Here is a 13120-nt window from a genome sequence, read left to right on the forward strand (position 1 = left end):
AAAGCTCTAGGATGAAGCTCTTAGACTAAAAATGGTAGATACGAATAAATTGAGAAAACACAGCAGTTTTAATGATGAACTTCAACAAATTAAAAAGGACTAATGTTAATTCAAGGTAGTTATAAACCAATCACTTTACCACAAAGCTGGGAATGCAGCTCAGTTGCAGTGTGTTTTTTCTAGAATCTACAGTGCCCCGGGTTCAACTCCTGACACTGAACAAATGAAAAACAACGAGAAAGATAAACATGTACCTCTGGAACGGAAGTTTCCATCAGAGACAGTGGAGGAGGAACACAGCCACCATCTTGTGCAATTTCTACTGGTTGATAAATAACCTCAGAAGGTTGCAGATATAGGAACGGAGCAGAAGAAGCAGGGGACTAAAACACAAAATGATCACTGTTATTCAAATATGCAATAATGACTTACCCTAAAATGAAAAATATCTGTTGCATATTTTCCTACAATTATTTTTCAGGGATAGTATAGAACTTGTCTTAGAAACAGATTAGAAAATTTGAGCTGTCATACATTTCAGTTGTATGGATATTACTAAAGGTATAATTATTATTATAGATATTATTAATAGTAAGTAGTGAATGTTTATAGTGCTTTAGAACCTCATACTTAAACAGGAACAATAGTTGTAGGTATACAAATACCATCATTACAAATTGTAGTAATAAGACCTATCATACTTAATTGGTGGTAAGTATCTACTTTCAACTTTGTGACTTCACATAGTGTAAGAAAATGCCACTAAATATTTGGTGGAATACTATTTTTAAGAAAATTTTGGAAAACAATAATTTCAGATTTTATAATATTTTGGATTTCATATTAGGATTGTTCAACCAGTAATAGTTATGTAAATATTTGCAAATTCTAAAATGTTAAGACAGTTTTAAATATTTTAATTTAATAACTTAATCTTATCAATTTATTCTAATTATTATAATTTTATGAAAATTTAAATGATATACAATATATAATCATATACAACATAAAATATACTTATAAAATATATAATCATAATAAAATTTAATAATTTAATATTAAAATCCAAGCATTTCATATACTTAAATGGTTCTTACTTAGGAGCATGAGATAAGCTAAGAAAATCCTGAAGTTATGCTAGAAAATACCAACATTTCCAATAATAACAACAGTACAATTCTTTCATGTTTACGTTGTGATCCTTTATAAAATGTATTCCACAAATATGGTCTCATTTCATCTTTCCAAAAAACACAGAAGAAAACTTAGAAGGTTATAACATTACTGCATCCATTTTACAAATGAGATGAAAATGTAGTAGTTAGGGAGGAAAGCTGTGAACCTAGTTATACTGACTTTAGTTTTCAGGGATTCTTAATACAAATACAGTGAAAACAAAGTTTTAAAAATTGATACTGGAGGTTGATATTTACCTGGGGAACGCCCCACTGCCACTGCCCTGGTAAACACTGTGCTGGGGCCTAAAATGAAAAACAACCAATATTCACATAAGTTACAAACAAGGTTAAAAAGAACATTTCCAAACAAAAGAATGAAGTTGCACTTTCAAGGCACACACAAAAGTCAACTCAAAATGGATTGCAGCCCTAAACACCAAAGCTAAAGTAGTACAATTCTTACAAGAATTAGACTATGAGGGTGGAAATCTCTGTGGTTTTGAGTTAGGCAATGCTTTAAAAGTTATGCTTTTTTTTTTTATTGGATATTTTACTTACATTTCAAATGTTATCTCCTTTCCTGGTTTCCCTTCCTCCTGGTCACACCCTATCACATCCTCCCCTCCCCCTGCTTCTATGAGGGTGTTCCTCCACCCACCCACCCACGCACTTCTACCTCCCGGCCCTCGACTCCCCTACACTGGGGCATCTATCGTGCCTTCATAGGATCAGGGCCTCTTCTCCCACTGATGCATGACAAGGCCATCCTCTGCTACATATGCAGCTGGAGCCACGTGTACTCCGTTGATGGCTTAGTCCCAGGGAGCTCTGAGAGGTCTGGTTGGTTGATATTGTTGTGCTTCCTGTGGGGTTGCAAACCCCTTTAACTCCTTCAGTCCTTTCTCTAACTCCTCTGTTAGGGACTCCCCCATGCTCAGTCCAATGGTTGATTACTAACATCTGCCTCTATTTGTAAGGCTTTGGCAAAGCCTCTCAGGAGACAGCTATATCAGGCTCCTGTCAGCATGCACTTCTTGGCATCCACAATAGCGTCTGGGTTTGGTAACTATATATGGGATGAATCCCCAGATGGGAAAGTCTCTGGGTGGCCTTTCTAAAAGTTATGCTTTCAAATACAACTAACAAAGGAAAAAAAATACTAACAAAAGTTGAAAAATAGAACCTCATTAAAACTCCTTAAAACTTGAAAGCTATAAAGAATACCATCAAGGAAGTGAAATTTAACTCGCAAAATATGAGAAAATATCTACAAATTATATATTTGATATGGGAATTTTATCAAGAATATATGAAAACGTTATTTTATTATTATTTTTTTAAGTGTGCAATACTGGTGATTCAACACAGGGCTTTGCAACTCAGACCCAAAAGGACATGCATGGTATGTATTCATTAATAAGTGGATATTAGCCAGAAAAAGAATGAAAAAAAAAACATACAGAATACACAAGATACAGTCCACAGAATTCAAAAGGCTCAACAAGCTGAAGTGCCCAAGGGAACACCTCAGTCCCACTTGGGAGAGAGAAGAAAGCAATCACAAGTGGGGAGGGAGGGACCTGGGAGGGAAAGTGGATGGGGTGGGGAGGCAATGGGGGTTAGAGGGGAACCAGATCTGGTATTGAGTGAGGGAAAGGGACTGAAGCCCTGAGGGCCAGCATAAAGAATTAAAACAGGCAACCTCAGGAAATAGAAGGTTGGGGGACCCCCTAGAATGCACCAGAGACCTGGGAGGTGAGAGACTTCCAGGACTCATAGGGAGGGACCTTAGATGAAATGCCTGACAGTAGGGAGAGGAACTTATAGAGCCCACCTCCAGCAGAAAGACAGGACATCAAGTAAGGGTTGCCATCCCATAGTCACAACTCTAACCCATAATTGTTTCTTTCTGAAAGAATTACAGGGATGGAAATGGAGAGGAGCCTGAGGAAAAGAGGGTCCAGCGATAGACCTAAAGTGAGATCCAGCTCAAGGGGAGGTCCCATAGCCTGACACTATTACTGAGGCTATGGAGCACTCACAAAAAGGGCTCTATCACGACTGCCCTCTGAAAGACCCAGCAAGCAGCTGAAAGAGTCAGATGCAGTTATTTGCACCCAACCAATGGACAGAAGCAGCTGACCCCTGTTGTTGAATTAGGGAAGGCTGAAAGAAGCTGAGGAGAAGGGCGATTTTGTAGGACGACCAGCAGTCTTAATTAATCTGGACCCCAGAGAATCTTTCAAACACTGGACCACCAAACAGCATACACCAGCTGATATGAGGCCCCCAACACACATACAGTAGAGGACTTCGAGGTCTGTGTTCATTCAGAGATGATGCACCTAATCCTCAAGAGACTGAAGGCCCCAGGGAGTTTAGAGGTCAGGTGGGGTGGGGGGTGGGGGAATCCTCGGTGGAAACAGGGTGGGGTGGGGAGGAGGGGTGGGATGTGGAGTAGTCAGAGGGTGGATGGGGAGGGGTGGGGGATGGAATATGGAGTGTAAAAAATGAATTACAAATAAAATTAAATAAAAAACAAAAAAAAGCCACAAAAAATTCTGTTTGAGCAAGATGACACTGAATGTCCTTTCTGGTCTAATTCTATAAAGATATGAGGATTTTCCTCCTACAGTATTTTAAAGTGATATTTATGTGGTGTTTCATTATGATACTTCCATACCAGCATATAAAGTACTTTATCACATCACCCTATACTGTCTATCCCAACCAATTCTTTTTCCTTGTTCTACACACTTAGTAGTTCTTCTAAGTATATGAGATACATGTTTTCTTTCATTAACTTTTGTGGGTCTGGATTATTTCATTAACATGATGATCTTCTGTTCCATCCAGTTTCCTGCAAATGACATAATTTCATTCTTTATGGTGAAATAAAACTCCATTATGTATATGTAAGTATGTGTGTGTGTATATATATATGTGTATGTGTGGCATAGCTGAATCATAAGGTAGTTTTAATTTTAGAAGAAGTTCCATGCCAATTTCCATAGTGGCTACACTGATAATATACATCCTCACCAGCAGCGAATAAGGAGTCCTTTCCTTTATCATTTCCAGCATTGTTGTTGGTTTTTGATAGTAGACCTTCTTCTGACTGGGATGAAACTGAATCTCATTGTACTTTTGATTTGTATTTTTCCTGATGGCTATGTCGGAACCTTCTGTTTCATGCATTTACTGAATATTTGTATTTTTTTCACCTGAAAAGTGTTAGTTTATTCCTACTGCTCATTTATTTACCAGACTGTTTGCTTTTTTGGTCATTTATATTTTTTAAGTATCTGTCTCCTGCTTGATTCCCTTTTTAGTTAATCCATTTCATCTGTGTGGATATTCAGTTTCCTTTGCACCACTTATTAAAGAGGTTTTTCCAATGTCAAGACTCAGGTGAAAGTAGCTTCTTGGGCTTATTTCTAGACCTCCTCAGGCTATCCCGTCGGTCTGTGTGTTGCTTTTCTGACAGAATAATATTATTTCTGTTAATATGGTTTTATAAAATAAAGTAAGGCACTGGATGACTCCTGCATTTCGCGTCTTACTCAGGATTGCTTTGACTATTTGGTGTATTTTGTATTTCCATATGGGTCCTAGAATTTCCTTTTCTAGATCTGTGAAAAATGTCACTGGAAATTTGATGAGAATTACATTGAATATATAAATCCTCTTTTTGGTAATAGCTATTTTAATAATATTAATTTTCCTGATTCATGAACGTTATGTAGTTGTTCCCTCTGAATTGAAATAGTCCCCCCTAGTGGGAGAAGGAAGACCTTATGACTTAGGACACTAACAAAACTTATAAGGCTAGGAAGCTCACAAAACTTACTGAATCAGGAAGCTCAGAAAGTTATTATCCAAGGTCTCCTCTGAAAGATCACAGAAGTAGTAAAAATTGGTCCAGAAGAGGAGTCTTTCTGATGGTGCTGCCTGCAAGTTGTTTAAGAAACTGTAGCAATGAAGCTTTTGTGTGTTATCATCCATCTTGGGATGAACTTCTTAGTGATGCAGCTGCCTTTGAGTCACCCATGCTCCTGCTAGTAATCCTTCACTCATGCTTGTATAAGTAACTGTTAAACTCATGGGCTCACCAAGCCAGACTCGGGTTTGGTGGTTTCTTTGGTTTGTCCTTAGCACCCGACCCGGGGTTAACAGGTGTTTGTCCATTTCTTCACAAGAAAAGTAACACAACATGATTGGTACCTAAATAGGGACCTGATAGAAATAAAGATGAATCGAACAGAAGCAATTACATGCCATTGCAATGGGTAAGACATGTGACTGATCTGAGGGTGGGGCATCTGCAGGGGCAATGATACATGGGTATCTTTCCTCATGTGGGATGGGATGGTATGCCTCCTTGCTGTAGTTGCAGTACCACAGTCCCTCCAATTGGTGATAAGACTTAGTTAAGAGTAGATCAATCTTTTTTTTTTTTAATATTTTTTATTACTTAAAATACTTTTTAAATTTAAATATATCTTTATCATATTCTTCCCCTCCCCTAACTTTTTCCAGATCTTCCCCCCCATTCTCCCAACTTTTGAGTTTTCTCAAAAAACAAAGAAAAACAATGCAACAACCCCTATCAAATTGAGAAAACAAAATGAAACCACACCCCAAAATAAAAAAATCACCAATCTGTAACCAACTAAAAGCATCTTCTCACCAAACAAAAACAAACAAACAAACAAAAAACTTGTGGAGTTCATCAAATGTTGGTCAACTATTCTTGAACATGAAGCCTGATATAACATAAATGTTTGATATACCTAGAGTTACTCCTGGCAGGTATAAGTGACAGTTTAATTTTTGACCTTACTTCTAGTGGCTAGGTATTAATTAATTAATTAAAAATATATAGCAACTTAAAATATAATTGGATAAAACAAAAAATATCATATTGAAGTTGGACATGACAAACCAACAGAAGGAAAAAGAAAAGAGTGAGAGACCCACTTGTTTACAAACTCAGGAATCCCATCAAAACAGTGAACTGGAAGTGTGAATATTCACAGAGGGCGTGTTATAGACTCATGGAGGTCCCGTGCATAGTGCTTAAGTGTCTTTGAGATCATATGAGCTTTGTTGACGCTGATTTAGAGGGCCTTGTTTTCTTGGTGTCCTCCATGCCCTCTGGCTCTTACACTCTGCCTCCTCTTCAGAGGGGTTCCCTAAATTCTGAGGGGAGGTTTTTGATGGACACATCCCATTTAGAGCTGAGTGTTCCAAGGTCTCTCACTCAAGAATAGGTCATTCATAAGGGGATCTCAGGGTTCCCAAATTCCTCCATGTGGTTTGAGGTGGCATTCTATGGGGTCTGCTACAAATATGTGGCTATTCCCAAATGGCTAATAAAGTAGCGTTCCTATTGCAACCCCCCAGTGTAACATGTATGGAATGGAATAAGCAGGCAGTAGTAGCTGTGGTAGTAAGAATTTGCCTTATCAATGGGAGAGGAGGCCCCTTGGTCCTGTGAAGGCTTGATGCCTCAGGGCAGGGGAATGCTAGGGGGTAAGGCAGGAGTGGGTGGGTGTGGGTGGGGGAACACCCTCATAGAAGCAGGGGAGGGAAAGAGGGGAGGGGATAGGAACTTTGTGGAGAGGAAACTGGGAAGGGGATAACACTTGAAATGTCAATAAAATAACCAATAAAAAAGAAAGAATATCTGAAAAAAATTTGCCTAACAGAGGGAGGAATTATGACTGTAAGGAAACATGTAAATGACATTTTCTGCACAATTTCAATACTGCTGGCATGGCCAGTTCCTTCCATAATTCCCGTCCTTCCAATATTTTATCATTTATGATATTCACAGAGACCACAGCCAACATTAACCAAGTATCCCTAATAAGTTTCATCAGCCAATTCATTGGGAATTTGTCATGTGACAAATTTGTTTTAGGAGGTATGAATAGATAATGCTGTTCAGCTTTCTCCACTTCCATAGCACCCAGATTGATCCCATAGAATCCCTTGTCCCACAACCTCACAAGCTAAGCTATGAGATTCTCTTTCACTTTACTGATGTATTCACTGAGTATCATAGAACAAAGTACTGAGCCACTGAGGCCCTTCTTCATGCTGAAACATGGATTTTTCCCTTTCTCTGTCTGAAAGGTCCAATATACCCTTGGGATCACAAGGATACTTTCTCTTCCTTCTACTTTCTTCTCTTCCTTCTTGCTCTCTGATTCTACCCAGGAGTTCCAAGTTTTGGATCCCAGGAAGGACAGATCTATAATCTGTGTTTGTGTTTTCTCTCTCTTTTTGTGGTATCAAATTTTGCCCATGAATACAACAGCAGGGCAAAGTCCGGGACAGAGAGTCTGCCATCTACCCAGGTCCCTCTGGTATGACAGATGTTTCTGTATACCAGACCAAGGAGGGTGAAGCACAGCCTAAGATAGATAGGTTCTACAGGTCTATCTGGGGATGCTGGGAGTCTTATAGCTCTTGAAAGAGGAATAAAGAGGTTTGGGCAGCCTAGCTGGTAGCTGGGTCTTGCATCCCATGACAGCTGCAGTGGAGGTATCATCTGTCACCACTCTAATTTGAGTCTCTGTGGGCAGCCAGGCAAGTACAAGATCAACAATGAATGCTTTGGTGGGGGTGGGGGAGAGAAAGCCACTCTCACTGTATCCTTGGTGAAATAACATGTGTCTTATTCCACGTGGACAGGAGCTATAGGAACCTTGGGGAGTGGGATGGGGTTGGGGGGTATGTTTCTCATTGGTTGAGCTTGAGATGTTGGTGATGGTCTGTCTGCATGGGGAAGGACTCCAGGTGCTGCGTTATGTGACTGACTGCCCATGGTCCTCTCAGTTGGTGGTTGTGGTTACAAGTTCCAGATCAGGCATCAGAGGCTGAGAGCTTAAACTTCCACTCCTACCATCTCAGATCTCTGAGATTCCCAGGGTCTGAGCATGGCCTACCTCACTAGATCTTATGCCCGTCTGATAGAACATCCTATGTGCCTTACATACAACACCCTCAATCAATCAATTAATCCCCCCTCTATTTCTCCCCCTCCGTCCCTCCCTCCTCTCTCTTTGTCTGTCTGCCTTTTTTCAGTAAGAAATAGCATCTTCGATCTCATCCTACCCTTTTCACACTTTTCTTGACAAACCAGTTCATTTGGCTCAATAGGACTTTGTTTTTGTTTTGTATTAAGGAAAAAAAATGAATTCAGTAGGTACCTTGGGACTAGTATGGGACTTTAGTGACATTGCTTAGCCCTATTTGGGACATGATCTTCATGAAGTAGTAGGGCTCTGACTGATCAGAACTGGCAAATAAATCTGGTTCACAGAGTGCTCAAGCATTCAGGAGGGAAGGATGAGGAAAATAGAAAATAGGACCTGTCTAAGTCACTGAAAAAATGTCTAGAGCTGTGTCAAAATAGTTCTTAGTGAGAAAACACAAACAAGAAGCAAAATTCACTGCTTGTGAGCTCCTGAAAGACATTAAAACGTAAGTAACAATTCATCAAAGGGGTGAATGAATCACAGAGTGACAAGTGAAATTGATCAAGCTTGTTCTAGGGGTAGGAAATAATATCTCAGAGCATGAACTGTGCATTTCTCTACTACATGAAGGTATACTAGGTATAGAGATTGTTCATCCATGCTAGGAGCTTTCCAGAAGTTAAATGTGGCTGATTGAGGTACAGTGGTTATGATACCAACTCAGACTTGTCATGACAGTAGCCATGGTGTTTGGCTGAGCATTCAGAACCAGGGAGTCAGCTCCAGTAGTAAGCACAGAAGGTGAAAGCACAGCAACTGCTTTCTCTTACTTCTTGGCCAGGAGGGACAATGTTGAGCTGGTTTCACCAAGCCCATCAGGAGGAGAAGCATGGCAAGCTTGCAGTAGTATCCCATGACTGGGATACAGCATGGCTCATGGGATACAGTATATCTCAGATACACTGCTTTATCCACTAAAAAATTTTATTTATTATGTATATCTGTGCATCATGCATCGTGTGTGTGTGTGTTCACAAAAGTCAAAAGACAACATCGGAGCCTATGGGACTGGATTTACAGACAGTTGTGACCTGTCATGTGGGTGCTGGCAATGAACTTTGGTCCTCTGAGAGAGAAACTAAGGCTCTTAACCACTGAGCCATCTTTGTAATCCTTTTATATTGTATTTGACCTAACTAATATTTTTTAGTTTTTAATTATATTTTTATTATTAAAAGAATTTAAAATTTTAAATATATTTTGACCATATTCTTTTCCTCACCCAAGTCTTTCCAGATTCTCTTCCCTTTCCTAATCCACAAAAAATCTTTGGAATCTACTTTATGTTAGCCAACTACTCCTGAACATGTGGTTGATATATATCTAATATTATTCCATTGGAAAAAACTTCTTTCCCTTCTCCCAGCAGGTGTAAATGACAGTTCAGTTGTTAAGCTTGACCTTGGTGATTAGGTTTTCATTCATTCACTTTTCAGCTAGGCTTCTCTTTTACACCATTCAGGATCCCCTTTCCAAGATAATAGTGAGGCTCACAATGGTCTGGATCTTTCCCCATCAAGACTCTTTTCAAGGAATTCTAGGTTGTGTCATGTTGACAGCTAAAATGAATCAGCACACCCACTTTCTGTATATCTGGAGGTACAGTAAATGGTTGAGGAGCTCACAAGCCTCCAGGTGAACCTCTAATTATAATTCTGCTAAATGGACATCATATCAAACTACCTTCCAAGGTTTTATTTCTACATATATATTAGTTCAGGTCTGAAAAGATTTGTGTGTCTGTGCACACACATAATGAACAGTGGTTAACAGAGAAACTCACAACTGGTCCAACTTCAGAGAATAAGTCTCAGTAGTATGCTCAGCCACAAATGCAACATCTGTATCTATCTCCTTTCAAGGCTCAGGGACTGTTACAGAAGAGAGGTAAAAGCTTCTAAGAGCCAGAGGTCAGGGAGGACTGGAGCAAAATAGTGTCTCCTGGATATGACAAGACCACTTCACTTATGAACTCACAGCAGCTGTGGTTGCCACAAGGCCAAGCCAGTCACCATTCCATCATGAAACTGGGAGAAGCTCATGAACTCCCATCCTCAACTGAAGAGCTATTGAGAGAGTTGATGGCTTCTGGGAGCCAGCCAACCTTTTTTTCTTTCAGGGTATGGTTCCCAGTAGGCCAACCACATGTCAGTGGATGGTTCCACACCCATGAGTGAAAAGCACAAATTTGATTCAGTGGGGAAGGGGGAGAGACAGAGACAGACAGAGACACACAGAGAGAACACAAAGAGGCGGCAGTAGGAGTAGGTGGGTTGGGGGTTGGATATGAGAAGAGTCAGGGAGAGGAGGTAAATAACAATTAAAATACAGTATATGAAAAATTTCAAGAATTAATAAAAGTATTGTATTAAGAATAGCAATTATCCTTCTTTCTTCTTCTATGGCCCATGGTTTGTACTTTTGGTCTTTCACTGGTTTTGGAAATGTCCTGTATATTCTGTCCATATTTTTTTGTCTACCTTGTCTTCAAGTTCTGATATTTTATCTTCACTTGAACAATCTACTGTATGTTTTCATTTGAATTATTGAACCTTTGATTTTCAAAGTTTTAATTTAATTTTCCCTCTTTGCTTCATTTAATTCTTCTTTTATAGTCTTCATTGGTAGCTTTATTTCATTCAGCAATTGTAATCTTTGAATCCATTCAGTGTTTGTTGTATCTCTGATTTTATTGATCATTAAAAATGTGGATACATGTATATACCTGCTTGCTTGTATACACACATGGGTACTAACTGTGGAGGTCAGAAGGTAGTAATGAATCTCCTGGAATTGGAGTTACAGGTAGGGGTGAACTACCCAATATGGGTGATAGAACAGAACCCAGCTTCCGATTGCAATCTGCACCTGGGAGCTGAGGCTGTTCCACAGCCCACTGTGCACGGGTCACTGCCAGGAGAAAGCTGGTCACCCAGGAGTGCTGACACAGGCTTACAGGCTCACAGGAGGGACATGCTCCAGCCAGAGACAGCAATACCAACTAACACCACAGATAACCAGATGGTGAAAGGCAAGCATAAGAACCTTATCAATAGAAACCAAGGTGACTTGGCATCATCAGAACCCAATTATCCCATCACAGCAAGTCCTGGATACCCCAACACACCAGAAAGGCAAGAGTGTGATTTAAAATGACATCTTATGATGATGATAGAGGACTTTAAGAAGGACATAAATAACTCCCTTAAAGAAATACAGGAAAACACAGGTAAACAGCTAGAAGCCCTTAAAGAGGAAACACAGAAATCCCTTAAAGAATTTCAGGAAAACACAACCAAACAGGTGAAGAAATTGAACAAAGCCATCCAAGATCTAAAAATGGAAGTAGAAACAATAAGGGAATCACAAAAGGAGACAACTCTGGAGTTAGAAAACCTAGGAAAGAGATCAGGAGTCATAGATGCAAACATCACCAACAGAATATAGGAAAAAGAAGAGAGAATCTCAGGTGCAAAAAATACCAAAGAAAACATCGACACAACAGTCAAATGTGAACACATAACAGAAAATGCAAAATGCAAAATGCAAAAAGCTCCTAACTCAAAACATGCAGGAAATCTAGGACACGATGAGAAGACCAAACCTGAGGACAATAGGTATAGAAGAGAGTGAAGATTCCTAGCTCAAAGGGTCAAAATTATAGAAGAAAACTTCCCTACCCTAAAGAAAGAGATGCCCATGTACATACAAGAAGCTTACATAACACCAAATAGATTGGACCAGAAAAGAAATTCCTCTCATCACATAATAATCAAAACATCAAATGCACAAAACAAAGAAAGAATATTAAAAGCAGTAAGGGAAAAAGGCCAAGTAACATATAAAGGCAGACCTATCAGAATTACACCAGACTTCTCATCAGAGACTATCAAAGCCAGAAGATCCTCAGCAGTTGTTATACAGACCCTAAGAGAAAACAAATGCCAGGCCAGGCTACTATACCCAGCAAAACTCTCAATTATCATAGATGGAGAAACCAAGATATTCTATGACAAAACAAATTTACACAATATCTTTCCACAAATCCAGCCCTACAAAGGATAATAGATAGAAAACTCCAACACAAGGAGGGAAACTACACCAAATGAGGGAGGGGGGTGGCATCCCACAGTCACAACTCTGACTCATAATTGTTCCTTTCTGAAAGTATTACAGGGATGGGAATGGAGAGGAGCCTGAGGAAAAGAAGGTCCAGAGACAGGCCCAAAGAGGAATTCAACTCTAGGGCAGGTCCCAAGGCCTGACACTATTACTGAGGCTATGGAGTGCTCACAAAAAGGGACCTAGCATGATGACACTACAGAAGACACAGCAAGCAGCGGAAAGAGTTAGAGGCAGATGTTTACACCCAACCAATGGATGGAGGCAGCTGACCCCTGTTGTTGAATCATGGAGAGACTGAAGGAGGCTGAGGAGGAGGCTGACAATGTGGGAGGACCAGCAATCTCAATTAATCTGGACTCCGGGGATCTTTCAGACACTGGACCACCAAACAGGCAGCATACACCAGCTGATGTGAAGCATCCAGCACACATACAGCAGAGGACTTCTGGGTCTGTGTTCATTCAGGGATGATGAATCTAGCCCTTAAGAGATTGGATGTTAGATGGGGTTGGGGGTGGGGACATTTATGTAGAGAAGGGGGGTGGGGAAGAAGTATGGAATGTGGAGTAGTTGGAGGATGGGTGGGTGGGAGTATAGGGTATGGAATGTAAAACAATAATTGAATTAATTAAAAAAAGAGAAAGAAGGGGGGAATAGAGTATTGCATGTAAAAAAATACATAAATATTTGTCTTATTGACAGTGTCTTTTGCCTTACAGAAGCTTTGCAATTTTATGAGGTCCCATTTGTCAATTCTTGATCTTACAG

At 39.8% G+C, this 13120-nt stretch overlaps 1 protein-coding gene across 3 annotated transcripts in view; it reads right to left on the reverse strand.

The window, feature by feature from the left end:
• The window catches only part of Boll (boule RNA binding protein), a 125828-nt gene that overhangs the window by 55363 nt on the left and 57345 nt on the right, over positions 1-13120 (reverse strand). For all 3 annotated transcript variants that reach the window (XR_015047024.1, XM_085837405.1, XM_085837408.1), the window contains exons 8-9: positions 1434-1481; positions 255-383 (exon numbers count right to left, since the gene is read on the reverse strand). Coding sequence is in view for 2 of the 3 variants with exons in the window: in XM_085837405.1 (XP_085693531.1) it covers positions 255-383; positions 1434-1481 (177 nt within the window). In the remaining variant the exon portion in view is untranslated. The remainder of the gene's footprint in view (positions 1-254; positions 384-1433; positions 1482-13120) is intronic.

Source organism: Mus caroli, unplaced genomic scaffold, assembly GCF_978045245.1.
Source record: "Mus caroli unplaced genomic scaffold, Mus_caroli_1 scaffold_1, whole genome shotgun sequence".
In the NCBI taxonomy this organism is placed as follows: domain Eukaryota; kingdom Metazoa; phylum Chordata; class Mammalia; order Rodentia; family Muridae; genus Mus; species Mus caroli.